At 34.4% G+C, this 25,213-nt stretch overlaps 1 protein-coding gene across 1 annotated transcript; it reads right to left on the reverse strand.

Moving 5' to 3' along the window:
- Positions 1-298: 298 nt before the first annotated feature.
- LOC131166136 (protoheme IX farnesyltransferase, mitochondrial) lies at positions 299-24,675 on the reverse strand. The gene is made up of 7 exons (XM_058124444.1): positions 24,136-24,675; positions 23,233-23,362; positions 17,920-18,057; positions 17,649-17,782; positions 15,030-15,155; positions 14,393-14,496; positions 299-1,015 (listed from the first exon to the last, which is right to left on the reverse strand). The coding sequence occupies exons 1-7, from the start codon at positions 24,456-24,458 to the stop codon at positions 633-635; spliced, it is 1,338 nt and encodes a 445-aa protein (XP_057980427.1). The 5' UTR covers positions 24,459-24,675; the 3' UTR covers positions 299-632.
- Between the last annotated feature and the right edge of the window lie 538 nt (positions 24,676-25,213).

Below are 25,213 nucleotides of genomic sequence, written 5' to 3' on the forward strand. Positions count from 1 at the left end.
CTGTTTAATATCCGTTAGCCCAAAAACATTTTATTTTTTATGATTCTATGTTATTTGCTTAAAAATAAAAATAAAAAATACCAACAGATCTATTAAAATTAACTAAAATATTTAAGGGGTTTTTTTTTTTTCAAAATGTCTATACTAAGCAGTTTAACATGAGAGGAAGCACATCCTGATCATAGGAGAAAAAGATTGAAGAATGCACAATAAGTCTCCTGCTTGCTTACATTAATTTACCACGTACCAACAAAATATAGTTCACCCAACCAAACCATTCTAAAAAATTACAATCAAATTTCACCACAATATAACCCAGTTGTACCCTTATTATCTTGCACACTGATTTTACATTTGAAGTACAACCAATGATTTCATAAACCAAAATTACGGGTCAGGGCAAATGACAGAAATATAAGCAGCAGTTCTCACAATGTACACGTAAGTACAGCATGTCACTTGCAACTGGCCTCAAAAATTTTAAAACAAATATTACTTATTACAATCGCCAAGAGAAAACCAGGGACTTGGAAAAGGGTTTTTTTTTTTTTTTTTTTTACTTTTATTTTTTTGGAGACTGGCGTCAAAATGTTTTACCAGGTGAAATAAAACACAAACCAGAAAACAAATAATCATGGAATACTATACGAAGGAGCTGGCAGGAAAGGAAATGGTGCGACCGAAGCATGCGCTACAGGTGGGCGTGCTCGAGTGCTTGCAGCAGAGTCCCCCACATTTTTCCCTCTAACATTTTCACTTTCAGGCAGCGATGTTTCTGCAGAAAATGGGAGCACAGTAATCCGATCTAAATTATCTTCTACAGTACAGTGCTCGTCACCAGAGAGGCGATGAAAGAGAAGTCCAGACATAAATACAGGAAGATATAGAAGGCTAGCATGGAACATCCTCCTTGCACTTTTTGTTGTACGGCTCCGGTAAAATTTGAATGCTGAAGCACTAATTGCGAGCGTAAGGAGACATGACTCAAGACAAAACCATCCAGATGTCACACCCCCTGTAGACAGAATCAGGCAATTGCTTATTAACTAATTTCAGACAGAAAGATATCTGGCATTTACTAGACCATCAGTTCATAGCATGGTCAGACATTTGGAAACAAGCATATTAAATAGCTTCTCATTTAATTGTGCCAATTTGTTGATCAGGTTTCATCTAATGCAGAACACAAAAAATTATAAGTACTTCAAACGTGTGTGTGTGAGAGAGAGAGTGAGAGAGGTAAGCAATAGAAGGTGAGAAAAGTACTAAATTGGAGTCACAAATTATCCAAGCTCAATTCTCTTGAGCAGAAACCTTCACGAACTAATGACTTCAACATACATAATTACATATTAACAAAATTCATAGAGCCCAATCTACAAATTGAGTCTTTATTTTGTCAGAACCATTACAATTTGTTGATCAGGTTTCAGGTTTCATCTAATGCAGAACACAAAAAATTATAAGTACTTCAAATGTGTGTGTGTGAGAGAGAGTGAGAGAGGTAAGCAGTAGAAGGTGAGAAAAGTAATAAATTGGAGTCACAAATTATCCAAGCTCAATTCTCTTGAGCAGAAACCTTCACGAACTAATGACTTCAACATACATATTAACAAAATTCATAGTGCCCAATCTACAAATTGAGTCTTTATTTTGTCAGAACCATTACAACTTAAAGTTATTATTATGAGTCCTTAATGGCACTGCACCTGTGGCAGGGCCAGGAGCCAGAAGTCAACCTGGCAGTTCATAGCAGTGTCTTCCCTTTATATAGAAGGAAGTAGGTGGTATGTTTTTGCTGAAGGAGTCGGTGGAAAGCCCACATTCTTCTCATTCTCAGGATAGGAGAACTGGAAATTGGAACAATCAAACTGGGAATTTGGAGGGCTGCTTATTGAGAAATGCGGTGCCGCACAACTTTTCGTCTAGTGAGGGGATTAGGAGGACTTTTTGCTGAGAAAGAGTAAGACCTGACTATCATTCAGGCGTATTTAGAAAATCAAGTTTTGTCAATACAAGGACAACTGTGAATCAAATTTTTTCAGTCCAAATTTGATATTACATAGGGCAGAAAAAACTTGAATCATGCTTGATCAGCATGTGCTCCAATGCATCTGAACTTGAATACTTATTTTTTATGTAACAAAAAAGCAATATTGACTTACCTAACACATTGTTACTTTTTTATCGTGATGCTGTCACCGGCAAATTCCCTGACGTCGGATCAATGGAATTTGAAGAAGAAAACTTTTATGTTCAGTTTTGAATCTTGATAGAAGAGGGTTTTCAAAAGAATCTGACTGGACCAGATCACTCGGACCAGCCCAAACTGGTCTAGTCAAACTAGATTGAACTGGTTCTGTCGAACTCTACTGAACCTGGATCCTAACCAAACATAATTGAACCGGTCATAAAGCAAGAAAAAAAAAAACGGAAGAAATGGAAATGATTAATGAAGAACTAGTTTGAACTGGTTGCTCATCAAGAAGCTCAGATGTGTGAAGGAGAGAAAGGGCAGAAGGGCAGATTTAGGTATTAATATCTCAGGTAGCTTCTCTAAATGATACAAGTCGTTACTTTTCAAAATCAAGTTGTCTGTAAGTTTGTACAGAAGTCAACGTGAGTCCAAGATTTCCAATCTATACAAAACCCAATGAAATTGTGGACACCAATGTTCCTTCCAGTAGCCCAACTACCATTTGTATCCATAATAATACTTCCTAGTGTCCAAGCCTCTAGCAAGCCGGATTTTGAGTTCACAGGTGAGGAAGCTTCATAGATGTTAATCAATTGGATCAATCAGATTAAAAATATTGCAACTAATTGAGGTGTCTGATCATAAGAATGGTCGGTACAGGCATTATATATATATATATATATATATATGCCTAAAATTAATTTATTAGCCAAAATAAACATAAATTTATTTAACGAATATCTAATTGGATCCAATATTGGGCCTCATTAAAAAAGCGGGATTCTGGGCTTAACAACAAAACAGGGGCTTAACCAAAATTAAATATGGTTGACCAGCCCATTGTCCGAAGTCCCATACACATGTACACCGCAGAATATGGGGGTTTTTCAAATTTCACTTGATCCAGCAACGGCCTATAAAAGCTCTTATCGGCCTCTCAAAAGGGTTCCCAAACAACATGAACAAAGATCTATAAAGAAGACACAAACATCAATTGCAGAAAGCCACCATCTACATTGTGTGAAGATCAATACGCGATAGAAGAAAAAGCAAGTTCTTCAACTGGTCTTCTACGCTAACAAGTTCTTCAACTGGTCTTCTACGCTAAGTTCTTTGTTCAAATAATCTATTTTTCACGATCAAGCTAAAGCACACAAAGATACAAATCCACCTGCCCACATTAAAGAGATCAAAGATCAAAATACACATTCCACAAATTGTCAAACTGATCATTCGAAAGATCTACCATTGCCTTGTTCAAGAACACACTCCTCAAGCCCTCAAATCGGCAGATCTCTCGAAGATCAAACAAACACACCTTCCGTGACTCGTCAGGTTGGTCATCCAGAAGATCCACCAATACCTCGTCTGAAAACACGCTCCTCAAGCCCTCAAATCAACAGATCTTGTCAAGGAGATTGAACTAGAGGATACTTTTACTTTCTTTGTTGCACAAATATACAAAGATTGCACCCATTATTTGATTAATGTGAAATCAAGTTTTTGTACCAAGTTTCTTGTCTTTAATTTCAAAGGCATGGAATTTGCCATTACAAATTTCTAGGATAGCCCAATGGGACAACTCTACCTCTTATCTTTTTCTCCTTCACAACAAAATTCCAACTCCATATCACTAGAAATGGTTCCCATGAAGAACCAAACCAGTGAAAAAGCCATCGCTACATTCGTGGCTTCTGAATCTGTAGGTGCTGATACTAGCACCACCACCAACTCCACTTCTACGCATCCACTTACAACAAATCAAAGGCCCTTACCCTACAAGAGGATTGAGCTGAAGCACACAATAACACTCAATCTCTTCACCATAGTTGTCAAATTGAAATTCGAATCATGAATCAAAATTTCGATTTTGGGAATCGAGAATCAAGAATAGAATCGATAAAAATTTCCAAAACCAATTATAAATGATATGCATATATTGATATACAAACAAGAAGTAAAATAGTACAATACATTTAAATTTTGCCAATATAAAAATCATATTTCATGTGCATACTTTTCCTAAGCAAATGAAAAGTAAGGGAATGAGTCAAGAAATATTAATAAAAAAATGAACTTGTGCTATTTAAGGGAAAGATATCAAGAAAAAATAATAAAGAACTGAACTTTGGGTGTTTATCAACAATTTTAAAAAATATTTCATGTATATTATTTCTCAAATTCAAAAAAAAAAAAAATTAACTTAAAAAAATGATAATAATTGAATAGATTACGTAAAAAAAACCAAGTTTTGTATTTTAACAACACAACAAAACATAAGCACTAACTTAGGAGAGTGTTTTGCCCTGTCTTCTCAATGGCAGAAAATTATACTCCAAAAGTGAAAATTGGTTTTGTGGAGGCAATATAAGACCTAAAGTTCTATTTTCTAATCTTTTTTATCACAAAAAAGAAATGGATATGGAATGAAAGGTAATCATGAAAAAATAAAAGCAATAAGAAAGGAAATTGGGTTTTGAACTAGTCGTATCTATCAAGATATAATAGGCCCCAAATCGTGTTAATTGATAAATTCAGATCAATTCTTCAGATTCGCAATCAATAGATTCAACAATGATTCAGTTGTTTTTAGATTCGCTAGCAAGATTCGAATCAATTTGGTATGGAATTTATACGAATTGTATGAATCAAATCATGAATCGTACGATTCTAACTATATGCCCCTTACTGAAAAGATGACAAACTTGAAGGTTTCACTAATCTTATGATAACTCATGACTAGGGGCAAAACCCCAATCCTTATAAGAAAACATCACGCAATGGTTCACACTTTGGGTGATCACTTATGAGCCCTATACCCACTGACATCATGCCCATCATGGCAACTGGCACTACTACCATAGAGGAGAAGATCGCAAAAATGGAGAAAAAGATTCTCACTAAAACGATTGAAAACAAGGAATTTTAAATAAACAACAATGATTTGAGCCAAGATCCTGAATATCCTCCTAGTTTTACTCCCATCATCATTAGTAAAACCAAAGGTAAGGAAAATGAAGTCCTAGCGACTTCTCAAAAGACCTATTTCACATTAGTCGCTTCGTTATATGTCCAAAAATTACAAGACATGATAATGAATACAACCTGAACACAGTATGGTGGACCCTCCCAAAGTTCCCTCATGTATTTGAAGCCAAACACAAAACGCATTGATAATATGCGTATGCCAACTAGATATCAACCTCTGAAGTTCAACCAATTCAATAGAAAAAGGAAACCTCAAACATGTTGCTCCTTTCATCGAAACTTGTGAGAATGCTAGTATGAATGGTGACCTTCTCGTCAAACGGTTTACAAGTCTTTGCAACAATACATTTGATTGGTACAGAGAATTAAAGAATTTCAATCCATTGACAACTAGGAACAACTTCAGGGAGAAGTCCTAAATTGCTTCTACAACAAATGTCACAATGTTAGCTTGATGGAGCTAACAAACAACAAGCAATAGAAAGATGAGGCCATTGTGGACAACATTATATGGCAAAATCTTGATTGTAGAGAGTAGTTTTCAAAAAATTTTCGTTATAGAGATGTGTATCCAAGGATGCTTTGGGATTACTTTACATTCTCAAAGGAAATAAACCATGCACATTCAAAGAACTAGTGACGCATGCACATGACATGGAAATAAGTAGATAAGCACCGTAAGCCTCGGTAACCAAAATCATTTTGTGGTTGATCACTAGAAAGAAAGGAAGTAAAGAAAGACACTCAACCTTCATAGAGTTCGACCAAAGATTCAATCATTGCAAAATCTACTCCCATCAAGATATTTAGGAAAAGTAGGAAGGAATAAAAGGAACCAATTATTGCCCAATTGGTGTAAGGAACCGATTTTGCAAATAAATCTCATATTTTCAGTCTTTTCCTCATTTGACACTTCTAAGTCCAAACTTTCAGTTTGGTTTTCATTAAACATTTTATTAACGTATCTCCACCACCTCTCTTTCATGTCTTCTTCTTTAATCAAAACATTATCATTCTTGTCCTTTATATATCTTATATAATCTAAAGCACTTTCTTTCTCTAGCTCTAGCAAGTTTATATGTCTCTTTCCCCTTCTTTTGTATCTAATATAACATATAAAGTATCACACGCTTTATATTTAGCTTCACTAATGGCCTTGTCTGCATTTTTTCTTGCCTCTCTATACTTTTAAAGGTTTTCTACATTTATACAATTTTATCATGTTTTATACCAGTTTCTTTTTGTCTTTACGACTTTTTGGACATCTTTATTCCACCACCAACTTTCTTTATTGCCTAAGAAACTTCCTATGGGATTCACCTATAAGCTCTTTTGCTATCTTGTTGATAGAGCTAGTCATCCTATTCCATAGAGTGTTCAGATCTACCTTATGCCCTATTGCCCAATCACTTCCCCCCCCCCCCCCTTTTTCTTTTTTGATAACCAAAGAATATATATTAGATAAAAAGAAGAGAAGGTACAACATACAGAGACAAGGAGTCCACCACATAAAGACACTAACCAAAGGGGGAGGGGGGGACACATACACACAAGATCCCAAAATAAAACTAAACAAAAATTAACAAGAAAACCATCTTTTCAAACCCTTTCCATCATAATTTACCAAACTCTTCAAATTCACTAATTCCATCCAACCCCTCACCTTTCAACTTTTGCCGTACAATCACCCTCTTTGATCATTTTATTTCAAATTTTATTATATTTTCTCCCTTTAGACTCCACCACCTAGTCCTCTTTCGTTGATTTATGTTGCTCTTTCTCTTCCAATTTTTTAGCACCTATATCTAGTACTCGGACTTTATGTTGTATAGTCAAACTTCACCTAAGATAATTTTACAATCCATACATGAAAAGATGATCTCCCCTCATAGTTAAGAAGAAATCTATTCGCTTTTGTTTTGCCCATTCTTGAAAGTTATTAATTGTTCTTCTCTTTTCTTAAAGCAAGTATTCATTATAAGTTTATAACCATATTGTAAGGCATCACAACAGCTATAATTGCCTCACCATGGTCATTTTTATCTCCATATCCATGGCCTCCATGTATCCTCTCATAATCTTTATTGCCCTTTTCAATGTGTCAATTCAAATCAGCTTCTATAAATGTAGTATCCCTTGTATAATACCATCCATATCTTCCTAAAATTGTCTTTTTAAGATTTTTGGTAAGCCTAGATGACGTGCATGCACACTAATAACATTTACTATCTCTAAGCCTAGAACTATCTTGCTTTTTATGATCCCATCCCCTATTCTTTTAATATCTATAACATTATCTTTTAAATCCTTGCCTACAATGATTCCCACCTATTTAAAAGTTTTTCTTTTCTTGTGTAAACAACAACAAACCAAGCCTTAAGTCCCACTAGGTGGGTGGCTACATGAATCCTTTTCCACCAATTTACACTACCATGGGCAATTTCCTCCAACAAATTTAGGCCTATTAATTCCTAATTCACTATCTCATTTCAAGTTATTTTAAGTCTGTCCTTACCCCTTCTACTGCCCTTCACAATAACTAACTTAACGCTCCTCACTGGGGCACTATTTGGATTTTAGCATATGTTGCAGCTTTGCAGGTACGCAAACCATCTAAGTTGTCTCTCCCTTAACTTATCTTCTATAGGAGCTATGCCTAACTTGTTGCAAATATGTTCATTCCTTAATTTATCTTTTAACAATATACTACTCATCCACCTTAGCATTCTGCTCTTGACAACTTCTACTTTTTGATATGTTGTTTTTTAATCTTCCAACATCCCGGTTCATAGAGCACAGCTGGTTTTACAACCATCCTATAGAACATCCCTTTTAATTTTAAAGGTAATCTACAATCACACAGCACACTTGAAGCACTTCTCCATTTTAACTAACCTGCTTTGACTCTATGCACTACATCTTATTCACTTTCTCCTTCAGTTTGAATAATAGATCCAAGGTATCAAAATCTACTAGTGCTGTTGTTTTCTTAACCATCAAGTTTAACCTTTTCTCTAATATTCCTCCTACTATGACTGAAACTACATTTCATATATTCTATCTCATTTTTTACTTATCCTAAAGTCTCTAGATACTAAAGCTTCTCTCCATAATTCTAACTTAGATTATACTCCCCCCCCGGTTTCATCAATCAAGGCAATATCATATGCAAACAACATATACTATGGAACCTCATTTTGGATACTCCTAGTAAGTTCATCCATCACTAGAGCAAAAAGATAAGGGCTCAAAGCAAATCCTTGATGTACACTTATTGTGATTGAAAATTCCTTAGCCTCTTCACCAGTAGTCCTAGTTCTATTCATTATTACATCATATATATCCTTTATGACATCAGTATACCAACTAGATATGCCTTCTTTTTTTCATTTTTCTAAAACCCACCATAGAACTTCCCTATGTGATCTATCATACACTTTCTTTAAGTCAATAAAAACCATATGCAAGTCTCTCTTTTTTTCCCGAAGCTTTTTCATTAATATTCTTAAAATATATATAGCTTCTACAGCAGATCTCCTGGGCCATAAAACCAAATGGACTTTTTGAGACCCCCATTTCTAACCTTAATCTCTGTTCAACTATCCTTTCCAACAATTTCATTGTATGACTTATAAGTTTAATTCCACAATACTTATTATAATTTTGAATATCTCCTTTATTTTTGTATATAGGTATTAAACACTTTTTCTCCTTTTCTCTGCATTTTCTCAGTTTTTACAATTGTGTTAAATAAATTAGTCAAACATATAATCTCATTATCACTTGGGCATTTTCAAACTTTAATTGGGATGTTATCCAATCCAATAGCTTTTCAATTTTTCATCTTTTTTAATGCAAATGCAACTTCATTAACTATAATTTTGCAAGTAAATCTCAGATTTTTAGCCTTTTCCTCATCTGTCAATTCTAAGTTTAAGCTTCTACTTTGTTTTCATTAATAGCTTACTAAAATAACTTCGTCATCTTTCTTTTCTTCTTCCTTAACCAAGACAATATCATCCTCACTTTTTTATGCATTTTACATTACCAACTCCTTGTTCTTTCTTTCTATAACTCTAGCAAGTTTAAATATGTATCTTTCCCCTTCTTATGTGTCTAATCTAGTATATAAAATATTAAATGATCTATGTTTAGTTTCACTAAAGGCCTTTTTTGCATCTTTTCTCGCCAATTTATACTTTTCCAATGTTTTTCGTGTTTCTAAATTTTTATCATGTTTTGGTCATGGGTTGACCCAATTATAAACAAGTTGATTTTCATAAACCCGAACCTGTCTTAACCGGGCGGGTCACAGGTGGCCGTGGGGTTATGACCCGTTTTGCAAGGTCTAATTCTTTCAAGTATCTATTAGATTAATACTTCACCTAAAAGCTTAATTTTGTTAGGTTGTAGGCCAACAATATAAATCAAGCTTTAACACTCCCCACACGTGCAACCCAACAACACGTGGAGAGATAAACACACAATAGATAACACCCATTACAAGGAATACAATATTTTTTTCTAAACATAACACAATAAACACAGGTAATGAGACTAGAACCCAAGACCTCTTGGTAACCTGCTTTGATACCATGTTAGATTAACGCTTTACCTAAAAGCTTAAGCTATTAAGTTGTGGGCCAACAATGTATATCAAACTTTAATAGCGTCCCTCCTGTCCCTTTGTCCTTTTCTTACTAGTTCTAGTAGAGGTAGCAGCTTGGTCAACTAAGTAAAAGCCATCAAATTGCAGCTTAATGGTAATATGGTGTCCAAACACTGCCTAATTCCTTATTGAACAAAGTTATAAAAAGTGAATTTGGCTTACAAGATAATGGGATGTGAAAGTTAAGGAGTTGTCCCAAGAGGGGTGGTGAATTGGGTTATTAAAATTTTCTTTTAAATCTTTTTATGAATTCTTAACCTCTTGTTAATTTATCAAACACACAGCAAAAGCTTAGTTAATTATTCAATCCACAAACCAATCACAACACAAGTAAACAAAACTTAAACAATCAAACAACCAATCAACAACTAAAGTAATCAATCACAAAATACCCAATTAAGATATTGTATTCAGCTCTTTGACAAGTTTTAGCTTTTGTTGACCTGTGAATATATGAGTTTGTTTCAAGCCCTGTATTGAATGAAATTTGTTTGCACTCTCTTAACTAAGATTTCCGCAAATGATTAAACAACGTACTCCCTTTTGGGATTCCGCAAAAGTTTAATCAAAACATACTTTCTTATATTAAAAGTTCTTCTTACTCTCAGTTTTTAACTTTCAACAACCTGCACTTTGCATACACCCACACAATTTATATATGCTGAAAAGTAAAGAGAGTAATGAAAGAGAGTGACACCACGTTTTTTACAAGGTTCGGCTTATCCCCAACCTACATCCTCGCCTGAGGCTAACAGCACCTAAGGATTCCACTAGAACACTCCTTTTTGGGGCGGAGCAAACCGTTACAAGTGATACTCCACACTTAGTCACTCCTTCCATAGGCTATAGCAATGCCTCTCCAAGCGATACCCCACGCTTGGTCCAACAATCCAACAACCTAGAATTGTCAAAGAAACTATAAGACAAGAACAAATTCCGTGTGTACAAGAGATGCTCTCACATAGCGGTGGTTAGTACAATTTAAATCTATATTCTTCAATCAAAATCACAATATAGAAAGATGAAGCTCAAGAAGATATTACTAGGGTTCTTTCTTAGTTGTAAAACTCAGTTAAGAACACAAGAACCGTGGCCTTTAAATCAACAAAATCTCAGTAGTGAAATTTAGAAATTGATTGCACAAGAGAGCTTTGAGAGAATTGGGAGATTTGAGAGCAAGAAAGCTTGATTGCTGTATTTTATCGGTGTAATTAATCCTTAGCCTTGGGGGATTATTTATAGATGAAAAATCAAGTCTATTTCGTGTTCCCCAAGTGACCTAGAGTGTTTCCCAAATTTATAGAAAGGTTGGAGCACAAGAAATACGAATTTGAATTTAAAAACTTTTAAAAAATAAGGCCGTTAACAGTGTTCAGTAGATTGAAGTGTCGGATTCAATCTTCTGAAGTACTTTAAAACATTGAAAAATTCAGTCTGGAAACAGGGTCCGAGAAGACTGGAGTGAAGAGTTCAGTCTCCTAAGGCTATACTACCTCTTCAAGATTTCTCCAGAAAATTCTTCAGTAGACAGAACTTAATCTTCAGTCTTCTGAAGAAATTCTTCAATAGACTGAAGTTTAACTTCAATCTTCTGGGCAAACAAAAACTTTGGTTTCCTAACAACTTTGACCCATCTTCAATATTTTGGTCATAACTTTTTCTATATAACTCCAAATTCTACGTTGTTGGTATCAACAGAAAGCTAAGAGAAAATTCCAAAACTTTCATGTTGAACACTTTTTAAAATAAGGAGTGTTTGATAGGGAAAAATGCACATCAATGCGGATATAGAAAAAATAACAGCATTTAAAAAATCCTATTTTTGGTGTTTTTCATTCCAAAAATAATTTTAACCTTTTTGAAATAATTTTTGACCTTACAAAAATATTTTCCAAGTATTTTAAACGGTATCAAGGTCCAAGAAATTAACCTGAGAGCTTCATGCATCCATATTGAAATTGTTTGAAATACTTACATAAAGATTTCTTAATACTTTGACATTATAAACACTTAAGTCTTCATGCTTGTCTTTCTTTGGCTCCATCTTGTCTTCAAACTTCAATATACTTTAAGTTTTTAGCAAGTTCTCTTTAATATTCATACTCTCATGATCTTCAAGCTTTATTAGATCATCTTTGAATCCATGCCTTAATATTCTTTAGGCTTCATTTGATCATCTTTCTTTGGAGTATGAGCTTTCAATGATCCTTGTGAGCACTTGACCTTGTATTCACATACTTGAATCCTAAAATATCATCACTTAACCAAATATGTTAAGTTCTTCTGATTTGTTATCATTAAAACAAGATTTTAAGCCTTGTAAGGCCAATAGGATGGATGAAGTTCTTCAAAGAGTCCCTAGAGGTTCATTTCGCAGGTTTACTTTTTTGTTTTTTTTCCCTTCCTCTAACAAAGTTTTAATTGGGTAAAGGTAATTGTATTCAATTTTAAAGCAACATAGATATTTATTGGGCGAGGGTGGAGGGATTTTTTTTTTTTTTTTGTGTTGGGGGGGAGGGGGGCAAAGAGAGAGAGACTGCATCATCCTATTCCTTTGCTCGATTGTATCATCTTTCTTATCACAATGATGTGATTTCTACCTTTCTTATTCTTGAGAGGGAAGTCTTTTTCTTGAGATTATCATTTTGGAATGGATTTAAATGATTTGAGTTGGAGGAGCTGACTTCTTTGCTCATTGTGCTGGAGAGTTGTTATATCTCCCAAGGGGGTGATGGTAGAACTTGGAGTTAGGATTCATCGGGGGATTATCGCTGTAAATCTTTCTTTTCACACGCAATTAATGCTTACATGTCTTTTCCTCTTTATCGGGGTATACGGGGTGGTAAAGTTCCTACTAAGATAAAAGTGTTTGTTTGGCTACTAGCCCTTAATGGAATTAAAACCAACAATCTACTGCGGAGTAGGAAGGTTTCTAAAGCTTTGTCTCCATATATGTGTCTCACATATGGAAGCCATGTAAATGTGACTCATTGGTTTCTGCACTATTCATTTGCATGGCATTTGTGGAATACACTATTAGGAGTTCTTGGTGAAGGGTGGGTTTGTCCAAAGCTGGAGGATCTCTTGACTACCTTTTTTTTGGTAGAATTTGGGAAGGTTAAGAACGCTAAGACTTGAGAGGCTGTGGAGTTGTGGTCTTTGTGCTCTGTTGGGAGGAATTTGGTTGGAAAGAAATGCAAGAATTATTTTTCTCGAAAGAGATTGTCAATGGATCTTCTTTAGGACAGGGTGCATTACTTGGCTTCTACTTGAGTTTGTTCTGAGCTTGATGATCTGATGTAAAAAAAATGGATCTTAAAAAAAAATGTCAATGAATCTTCTTTGAAACAGGGTGTGGTATTTGACTTCTATTTAGATTTTCTTGATGACTGATTGTAGTAAAGAAGAACTGGATCAAATGTTAAAAATAAGGGCTGCCTTATGTGCTATAGTTAAACAAGCAAGCTCATGAACTTGATGATCTGAGCACAATCCAGCTACTCATCAGTTCTTCAGCTTGAACTTGGCTTATTTATCTTAGTTAACAACCCAAACAAGCCTACATCAAAGTCAAGCACCCAATTTCTTGCGAACAGCTTGGCTCATTTGTAGCCCTCTAGATATAGGAACTATACTAAGTTTATTGTGCCTAATTGGGTATTTAGTTCCAAAAACTTGATACAAGTTATTAAGACAATCCATATGCATGCAAATTTATGGCACAGCTAGAAGGTGATATGCTTCAAGAGAAATATTCAACTGAGTCATCTGTAAAATTTACCAATAACTCCATCACCATTCAAGAGGAACACTAACAAGACTCGGTTTCGCTTGCTTGACTAATGGCCCCTGCTCAAGCTCAATTTTTAAGCTTGTTTATTAATGAGCCAAGTTAGAATATGTTAAAGTTCAGCTTAACTCAGTTCCATTCTAGCCACTATAGAGTTAATTTGTATCTTAAAAATAAAAAATGAAAAAATACTGCATTAATAAGAGAGAAGAAGAGTCAATGCCACCCAGTCTCAGTTAACATCCTGAAAACAGCAGGCCTAAAAAAATATCTGTTTTATTTTTATTTTTTACATTTTATCTAGTCTTATCACTGTTTTACACCAAGTCCATCACTATCACATGAGATGTTTCAGCTATCTAATATCTTCTCAAAAAGCAAAACTTTACAGAGTACACCCAGCTTTAATTGTCCACGTAATACATTTATGGTCAGTCACACAAATCGGTTGTAATACAGAAGAACTGGATCAAATGTAAGAAAAAACAAAAAAAAACAAAAAACAAAACTTGAAACTTGAAACTTAATCAGATGAGCTGCATTGTTGATGGAGAGAAACAAATGAGAATTGGTAGAAGTGTTTAAATAATAATTTATTAGTAACTCAAAAGTATAAGAATTTATTAAAATATGCATATATGAACCAAAATAAGAAAAAAAAAATATGACACATGGAACTATAATGAGAAAGGAAAGAATAGAACCCAAGAAAAAAAAATTATTAATAAATTGGGTAAGTATAACTCACAATCATAGGCTAGAAAACCCAAGGGAACAAGATATAAGCAGTTCCTAAAAGCCACTGAAGCAGTTCTTTGACCGGAAGCATCAGCAAGAGAAAACATTCTAAACCTGTTTAGCATGAAATGGAAAAATGAGGAGAACAGTGGGCCAAAAAAATGAACTGCGTCTAAACTCATGAAAAATGGCGCACACAACTGCAAATAAAAGAGGTCTACATAGAAAATTAACCTACCAAAAAATCCTAGCTTCCCAATCAAAGCCCCTTTTCATTGAAATTTTGTTGAATTTATTTTAAGATATAAAAGTTTGCAATGACTTGCAAATGAAGAATAATATGACAAGCTTCAAATTTTGCATGAATCTCCCAAGTTGTAACACATTTTAACCATTAGTTTGGCACCAAAAATATGTGCAAGGATGTCAAGGCAAATGTTCACATAGGCGAAAATTAGAGAAGCAAACTCCCTAGCCAAAATATTAATTTTGCAAAGTCAGGCAAAAGGTATAGTTAGAGTGACATAGCTACCCCAAAGTAATTGGGTGCATACAAATGACAGTGAGATTAACAATAAAGTGAAGAGCCTCCAATCCGCCTGACAATTTTGACCTATAAACAAACAAAGCAAAACTTACACACATACCCTCCAGCAGCATAATCATCACGGCACAAGTACGCAAGCGCCATAAAATGGGGTATTTGCCAAAAATACAGGGCAGCTGGGAGAATCATAGCATTAAGCGAAACTTGGCCAGAAGCTGCAGCCCACCTACAGACCCAAACAAAAGCATCAATAAGCCGTCTCAAACATATGGTCAACAGCTACACATGCTTGCATGTCTATGCATGCATTTGTGTGCACACATGCATGCACATACATCCAGTCACAAAGTCATCATGAATGCATACAAGCACTCAAATTTCAGATAGATATAAAGGCGAAAGCGCTATATTCAGTTTGCAACAGTATTGAACTACATTCTTAGGATCAGATCAAACAGGGATAACATAAATATTTAAGATAAAAATATTAAATAAAGCAATATATTAACTTTTAATTATTTAATGAGAAAATAAGGTTATCAGCAGATATATTAACTCTCTTGGGAAACTCCTCTGTTCTCACAAACAATTGCGCCATGAAATCGATAAAGAAAATCCAGTAGAAATCAGCAACGTTCAATCCAGATTGAAAGAAGAGCTTCAATAAGGTTGGACAATGTGGGTGCGAATCAATATTTGCAGTTCTTGAAGACAAAGTCGCCACAGAAGGGTAAGGTTATCTACATGTGCTGCTAAATGGTTTTCTGATGGATTCTCTATTTTCAGTGGGTAGAGGATCTCATAGAGTTTTGTGGATAGCATGCAACATTGGATAATGATTCTTTCAAACAAAGGTGGAAAAATTTCTGGAGTTAGGGCTGGGACAGAAGGGGAAGAGATATTTGGTGTTTGTCCCCGATGGATCTACAGGTGCTGAGTGATGAAGTTTTAAAAATGAGTTCTGTGAGTTGGCTAGGGATCTCCATCATGAGGATAGTTGCAAAGATGAAGATACTCAAGAGATCATTGATCATGGAGCCAGGTGGCAGCAGCAATGAAAAATGTCAAAGGTGAAAGGTGAAAGGTAAAGGTGAAGGTGAAGGTGAAGGTGCTGTGCTCACTGGAAACGGCAAGATAAGTTCTTGACATAGCAATGAGTTGCAATTGAAGGATACAGCACTGGAAGTTATCAATTGTCATACGAAGACAATGACTACTCCAATCAAAGTGGCTAGGGTTTTGGCTAGAGTTGCGAAGATGGTAGAGGCTGCTAGGATTTTTCTTGGGCAGGATGAGGAGATGAAGATTGGTCCAGATAGCTTGTTGATTGTATTAGACTTAGGCCAGTTATGTGTTAAAGGAAGAGCCCCTTTACAATTTAAGCTGGGCCAGGCACTTCAAAAGGTTCATTGCGTCAAAAGGGTCATACTTGAATAGTTTTTTGCTTTTAGGGAAAAAAACAGAGAACTCTTCACTCTTCAGCATATGAGACGGGCCACTCTAAGGATCAAAGCAACTGCCCCTGTCAAAGCCCAAAAGACAGGAATTAAAAGCCAAGGATCTGATCTACCTTCTAATAAGGGACTGGGGTCTCTTTAAGTGGGGGTTCAGACAGTAGCGAGGCCCAATAGATTCTGATAGCAAGAACCAAGGCTTAACAGAAAAACAAGAGCTTCAGAAGCAGGTAAGGGTTTGAGAAGGGAGTTTTTAGTCAAAGATACAAAAGGGGGAGTTTCTTTAAGTTGGGGTTCAGACAGTAGTGAGGCCCAATAGATTCTTATAGCAAGAACCAAGGCTTAAGATAAAAGCAAGAGCTTCGGAAGGGGGTAAGGGCTTGAGAAGGGAGTTTTTAATCAAAGATACAAAAGGTGGAATCTTGCAGGGGGAGAAGAAAACTCAATTGGCCTTTTCATTTTGACGTTTTAGTTAGTTTTTCCTAGTTTTTTGAATCAGCAATTTGGTGAAGACACAATCCAAGCTTCCATGTAAGAGATCGAGAACATTAGCTAGCACAATTTAAAGCTTTTGTCATGCAATGCTTCTTCCCTTATTTTCTTTTTCACTTAAATTGCGTCTCTCCTTTTTTTCAATCATTTCTTTGTCTCCCACACTCTTTCTAACATTTCGTCTCCCCATAGCTTTCTCTCCCCACGCAATGACTTTTCTTCTCCTTACACCTCTTTCTCTTCCCAAGTTTTCTTTATATATGTACAAAAGTTCATTTTTATGTTGTAGCAAACGAACGGATGTGCATTTCTAGTACATAGAAACAAGAGGTGAGTCGAAGGCAATAACTTATCAGCTAAGTATTCCCATGGTACACTGAATCAAGCACCCTGAAGGATGTCACACAAATCAAAGATCACATCAAAATCATTAATAAGACTCCTACTATGCTAGCTATTAACCACAGTAAACCAGTGTTCTTTGCTTATTTGGATTGTTGAGGATGAATTTTTGAACACTCGCCTATTCCTCTCTTTCGAAACACACCAGAAAATTATGTCTATAACATGTCTTTAAATAAGTAAAAATATGCTCATATCTTCACAAATTAACAATAAATTATCACTTTCAAAAGTAAAATGTGACATACTTGGATTAAGGTGTACCATTTAGGTGTTCAAAAAGAGGGAGAAAACTTGAAAATATAATATTAAGTACAATAAGACAGGGATGTGCAATTGGCAAAACCAAATGAGTTTTAAAAGAAACATACCCAAGAAGGGGAGGAATGGCGCCAACAACAGCTCCAACCCATGTATTCACCGGATGTATTTGCTTCAGTGGTGTATATACGAATGCATAAAGTATAAGATTAGAAGCTGCAAGCCCGGCAGCCAAAATATTAGCCTGCAATAACCTTGTCATGGAAGTTGCAAAATTAATACCTGAACCCTTATCATTATCAAAAGTAGCATTTCGGTAAGGCAATAATATCTCCTTCTCAAAATCAAATGACATTCAAACAAATTAATTTATTGGGTCACCTTGCATGCCAATAAAGCAGTGCCAGCCAAACCAATAGAAGATGCCCAGGTGACTGCATGAGGAACAGTAATACGCCCTGACGGAAGTGGTCTTAGCTTTGTTCTATTCATTTTGGCATCGTTATTTGTTTCAAACACCTGATGTCATAATGCAAGCACCAAAATGAAACCTTAAGTCAATTGAGGTAATACAGAAAAAGTGAACATGTAGGGTACCATCAACAAGCTATGCCAATCTAGCCCCCCCCCCCCCCCAAAAAAAAAAAACACCCAGACAGAGAGAGGAAAATAAAATAAAACAAAATAACTAACTCATGGCAACCGAATAAGTACAGCATGTTCTGTATCCATCATTGCTTCTTGCTCTTTTGGTAATCAAGGCAAGGTAGAGAAAACACTAAAATAATACAGAGAGATCTAAATGGGGTGCAGTAAGGCAAGATGGCAATGATAAACGATACAATGAACTAAAAACAGAGCTAAAAAGGGTCAAAGGGAATTAGTTAACTTGAAGAGCTCAGTGAACTATAAAGGAAAAGGATTGAAGAGGGGGTTCCTTGTTTAATTCTAAATTTTTTTCATTTTTATTTTTATTTTTTCATTCATTTTATTTTATTTTTTCGGGGTGAACTTCTTGTCCTCTTTGTTGTAATTTCTCTTTCTCTATCTAATATACCTTATTTTTTCATTAAAAAAAAAAAAGATAAACAGTACGATGTCTGACGTGACATTTCAAGTATGGGAAATTTGACCTCAACTAACACTTTGGGCACCTTCTCTGCCACTTAAATATAGAATGAATAAATTTTTAAACTCTTGTCCTCTCCATTTTATTCCAAAGACCATTTAGGGTTCCGCTATGTCTCTCTCTCTCATTCTTGCTCTCTTGCTTGGTTTTTTCTTTTCTTTTCCATGGATGTTATTGAAGTTAGAGATGGAGGGGAACTCTATTAATTGCATCCAGCTCAAAAGCAAGACTTTCGATCCATGTATGGAAAAGATTGGGGATGGGGGTCTTGTTCAATTGGAAGAGAAATCTCAGTCTAGGAGCTGGTGGACTAGGATCACGATTTTGACTGCATGATGGGTCTATTCCACAGTCTTCTCAAGATTAGAGAGGTTCATTCGATATAAGAAGTTTGGAAAAATCCTGTATTGGGCGGCGATGAAGACAAATCATAAAGACAGATTATTGGAACAAGGGTTGTTTGAATGGCAAGAGTAATTCCAGTTTTACACCAGGTGGCTTGAATGAGGAGAGGTAGACTTAGAATAACTTCATATTATCCTCAGTCTTAGACATTGCGACATTCATACTCCATAAAACCCCTCTAGAAGACTCTTCGATTTCCAAAACATCCCTTCCCTCAGTTCTCTGCCCAGTAGGCGAAGACTTACACTACTCACTCAAACAAGCTACTCTTGGGGGAGAGTATGCACTATGACTGTTCTTGAATGTTGCAACTTGCAACTTCATGGAGGAAATTGGAGATCAAACATTGTTTTCACAGGGAGCTGAATATTAGTTTAAAACCTATTTCGAAGATGACTTTGTGTTCGGGTGTGTCTTCCATAAGGGTCTTCTAACGACTATGGTTTCAAGAGTACTTCATAAATAGTAATCAGATTGTGGGCAGTGACTTGGGGAGCCTTGCTGTTCCAGGGTTTGCTCTAAATTTGTTGAAGGTTCAACAGAGACTGACGTGTGTTTATTCAGTAAGGACATTGATGAGATGCAGTGGGGGAAGATGTCATAGTCACATGTTCTTGCACCTGTGATGCAAGAGGGACATTTGGTCAACTTTGGAACGGCACAGTTATCATGTTGGATGTGTCTAGGAGGAACTAATGAAAACATGGATTCGATTATGAAGAGTTGATTCACTTTGAATGTTGCTATGATGTTGTGGAAAATTCAGGCAGTTGTTATTGTGGCGCTCTCATGCAAGTGATGTATAATTCTTTAGACCCACACATGGTTACTCATGCTAGAAGGAGAACATAATAGAAAGATGGTATCCTTGGGAGGGAGCGTCTTACCTCCCAAGGCGCACTTGCAGATGGGCTCTTAACATCCTCGAGAGGAGTTCTTCCATGTGGGATTAAGAGGCCTGTTGACAACCTAGAGAATGAGGTTGTGCATCACTCTCAACGCGGAGGTTGAGCCAAGCATCGGTGTTAGCCCTGAGGTTTCAAGTGATGTCATCTTATACTAGGTGGAGTATCGAGAGATGTTGACCTTTGTACGTGTGTCGAGTAGCATACGGTGTCACTTTCCCTAGCTCTAGCTTGTGGATGGTTAGTGGCAAGTACACTTACACAATATATATGTGGGGATGGAAGTTAACCTCAATGCTCGCAGAATGTGAGTTCAACACCCTGTTCAAGTTATCGGTCCCCCCCCCCCCCCGCGGGCGCGGGGGCGGGGTTAAGTTTGCAAAATCAGGCCTAAAATAGAATCAAATTTCAAGAATGGAATCGTATTCCTCCGTTGGTTGCCAAACAAAAGGCATAATCGTATTTCAGCTATTTTGGTTGGAATCATGATTCCAACCGAAATACGATTCTCATGAACAAAGGAATCATGATTCCTATCCAAATAAGCTAGAATCCATCTTCATTCCAAGAAACAAGAATCAAACTCATTTTAAGATAAAAAATATTATAAAAACAAGTAAACAACAACAATCGTAATAGTACTAATTATTTATTACTGTTGTAATAAAAATAATACTTAATAATAATTGAAATAACAATAACATTTATTAGTATAAAATAATAATAAAAAAGGCCAAATAATAATTAAAGATAAAAAATATTATAAAAACAACAACAAATAGTAATAGTACTAATTATTTATTACTATTTTAATAAAAATAATAACTAATAATAATTGCAATAACAATAATATTTATGATTATAAAAATATTAATAATAAAAAGGCTAAATAATTATTATTATTATTTTAAGGATAATAATTATTATAAAAAAAATGATAACAACAATACTAACCATAATAATAATAATAAAATTTATTATTATAAAGTAATAATAACAATAAGAACAATAATAATATAAAATGGAAAAAATAATTATCATTATTTTAAGGATAATAATTATTATAAAAATAATAAAATTATGACAATAACAACAATAAAAAGTAATTACAATAATATAAATCACTATTAAAAAAATAATAAAAAAATAAAAATAAAAATAAAAACAACAAAAAATAATACTACTAATTATTATTACTAAAATAACAACTAATAGTAATTACAGTAACAATAATATTTACTATTATAAAAATAATAACAACAACAAGAACAATAATCATGATAAAAAAGTAAAAATAATAATAAGGGAAAAAATTATTATTATTATTATTTTAAGGATAATTATTATAAAATAATAAAAAATAATTATAACAATAAAAATTAATAACACTAATAACAATTACTATTAACAACAAAAAAAATGAGATATTTTTCATCACATCATAGAAGTCATTGAAGAATATTAAATGTTGGAAAGAAATCGAAATTAAGGTTCCTACAATCATTCCATGTCACTAACCAAATGCAATAATTGTACTCCAAAAGCAATTCCATTCCTACCCCAATTCCTTCCCTACTTCAATTCATTCCGTAAACCAAATAGATAGTTAGGGATAAGGGCTGTCACGCCATGACACTTGATCATTGAATCAAACCCATGAATGTTTCCATGTATCAGGATAAGCAGTCAATGAAACTTGGTGTTGTGGTGTCACCACCAAGGTCTTGAATTTTGATTTCAACTAAAATTTAGAAGCTCCAAAAGTATGGAAATTTCAATTTTGATGTCAATTTCGATTTTTATTTGAAAAAATGATGGAAATTAGTAGTAAAGCATGGAATTCTTTCATAAAACTTTGGTGATGGTTAATGGACGTAATAACGTAAGTTTTACGTCTAATTTATTATAAATTAAATACATTTATATTGTGTATGAGGTGCGATGGTTGTAATATAATACGTGTATTAAACCTACACAATTAATATAAATGAAATTCATAAATCAATTAAATATAATTTATTATACAAATAAAGATAATTTAGACATGAATGGTTAAATAAAAGGTTGTTATAAGTCTAATTTTTCATATGATTTCAAAAGCCCCTTAAAAATAATCTTTTGTTTCAATAGAAAGAAAAATAAATTAAGAGAGAAATTTGACTTGTTGCGCCTACATCTCCCATTAGAATTCTACGAAAATTTCATTTTATAGTTAAAGTTTCAACAAGTTTCACTAAAATTGTAAGATTTCGATAAATTTTGGATGATCCATTGAAATTTTGGCGGAAATTATGTAAGACGCAAACTACAATTTTGATTTTGAGGGTAATGGGAAGTGGAAATTTCTACAATTTCATGGAAATTTAAGACAATGGTCACCACACAGGCATGATTATGTAACATGTTGGACAGATTAAGGCAAAGGTCATTCTTAATTTATTGTGACCCAAGAATTCTGCTGCCTCGTGATGTACTACATGGAAATGTCAAGCTATGTAAAATGGGGAACCCCTATTCTAGTCTTTACATGAATTGACAGCATTGAGAGATACCCATGTCAAACAAATTAACATGGTCTTGATTAATAGGATTTCAAATGGGGAACCCCTATTCTAGTCTTTACATGAATTGACAGCATTGAGAGATACCCATGTCAAACAAATTGACATGGTCTTAGTTGATTGCATTTCAAATTTTGTGACACCACCATGTCAAACATGCTTAAAGGCCAAAATACATCGCCTTAAATTCCAAACATGCATTCTCTTGGTTTCTATAACATAGATAAAGCCCAATTACTTTAAAACAAGAACTCTAACATAACCGTTGATTCAAGATTATATAATTTGGAGAAAAGTGTGCACATCTTATAATACAATATCCTCCCTTGAAATCAATAACAGCAAAAACAACAAGAGGATGCACATTTAATTTCAACGCCTCCAAAGTCCAAACTATACATGTGCCAATACAATTACAGTGAGTGATATACTGATCTTATGGATGCTTACAGAACTACTACATACAATATGTGAGTGAAAATGAAAATTGATTAATAGTTGAGTACCATATGAAACTAGAAAGCCAAGAATCTTTAGTGATTGACTAGTAGGCATGCACATGAAAGCAAACTATTGGTTCATAAAACATTAAGCACAAGTTAAATGTCATATTTTTTTACTAAAACGAAAAAAGTTGTATAAAGGCATTGACAAATGAAAATATATATATATATTTAGTAAATCAAAAGAAAACCTGATTTAAGGAGTTAGCAGATGCTGCAACCATCATTGTTCCCGCACAAGTGCAACAAAGTCCTACAACATCAATGACATTGCCACTGCCAAGAACAAATCCAGTGCCGGAAGTTGCAACAACTAGCATGCTGCAAAGAATTTAAAAGAAAAAGATCATATACTAAAAATGTTCCTAAATTGATATTAAAGATATATGCAATTTTTCACAACCATAGTTCATAACTCTGTCAACACCCTTTTGCCACCAGATATATCAAAATAAATAAACAAATACTACACACACACACAAAAAGTTGGTTATAAGCTCTTTTTTTTTTCTTTTTTTTTTTGGGTGCATGGTTAAATGTGTAACCAAATCAGGAGTGAAGAGGAAAAAACTGAATGGATTAGTTGGAAATACAAACCCATGCTAATGCACATAAATGGAGATATAAACTCTGTAAATGCCCTTTTGCCACCAGATCTATCAAAATATATAAACAAATAATGCGCACACAAAAACTCGAAGAAACTCTTCTTTTTTTTTCTTTTTCTTTTTGGTGCATGGTTAAATGTGTTCATGTACAAGCCAAAGCCATAAGATGTAAGAATTTTTTAAAAGGACAGAAAACCGGGTATTGATTTAAGTAGCCAAAAATTTATTCTCTGCAAACAAAAAGAAACGTGCCAAATTGTGACCTTGCCAGACCAAGCCAAAAAGAATCCCTGAACCCAATTTTAGCCAGACCACAATTCACACGCGTATTGCACATAAATCGCACGCCAAGAAACAGATAAATCAGAACTCAACAGAAATTCTCAAAAACAATCCAAGTAATTAATCACTAAATCCAATAGTTCAATCCAAGAACCACGAGACCTAATGAGAAATCTTAAACTCATCGGGTCTCAAAAATCACACCTGAGCCGAGCTTTGGACAGCTCCCAGTAACAACGCCCGTAATGCCGAGCGAAGCCCACAACATCGTGTGCCCTGACCGCTGACGCAGCCGCCGGTGACAACGAATCGATAGCAGCTGATGAGGCGAACCGGGGGGATTGGACTGCATTGTATTTGTGAAACCCTAATTTGAGTAACTCAAAAGAAGAAGAAGAAGAAGAAGAAGAAGAAAAAGCGGCAGTAAGGTCTGATGAGTAGAGGCAAGGGGAAAGGAGTGACCGTGCGAAGTTAGGGTTTGAGGAGGAGAGGAGTTTGGAAGAGAAACTCAGGGAGTTTCTCCACATGGCGATTCAGGGAGAATGATAAAAAGAGGGATTCCGGCTAGAAATGAACCACGGGAGAGATTGATCGGAGATCAGCGCTTGCATATCTGCGCTCTGTTCATCAAATCAGTTGATATAATAATAATAATAATAATAAAAACATGTAGAAGACAATAATAATAATAATAATAATAATAATAATAATAATAATAATGAAAAGTCTTTCTATTTTGGGCGTACTCAATGTAACTGAATTTGTTAGATATTTATATATATATATATATATATATATATATATATAAGGTTTAAAGATAGGCATTTCCTAAGATTTTAAATTTTTAAAAGTAACAAAAAGCTTTTTTCACATTTAAATTTTGAGATACTTACACTCAAAATTTATCTTTTTTTATAAATTATAAGAAAAGATTTATATTTTTATGATAAAACTCAAAAGTGGTTTATAAAATTCTAAAAACCTTAACACTCTTCCCATATTCCTTGGCATTGTTGTTAAAAATTAAAGAAATGAAAATCAAAAGTAAAAGTCAAAAATTAGGAACTAAAACTAAAACTGATAACTTCTTTAGTTAATATTTATTAAACTAAAATAAGTTTTAAATAGTTAAAAAATATTTATTTTCATTTTTAAATCAATTGTTATAAATCTGATTAAAATAATAAAATTATAAAATAATATATAGTAAAAAATACTACAATAAAAAAAATTATAATAATTATTTTACTTAATTACTATATTTTTTAGTTTACTTTATTAT

This window comes from Malania oleifera, chromosome 10 (genome assembly GCF_029873635.1).
Source record: "Malania oleifera isolate guangnan ecotype guangnan chromosome 10, ASM2987363v1, whole genome shotgun sequence".
In the NCBI taxonomy this organism is placed as follows: domain Eukaryota; kingdom Viridiplantae; phylum Streptophyta; class Magnoliopsida; order Santalales; family Ximeniaceae; genus Malania; species Malania oleifera.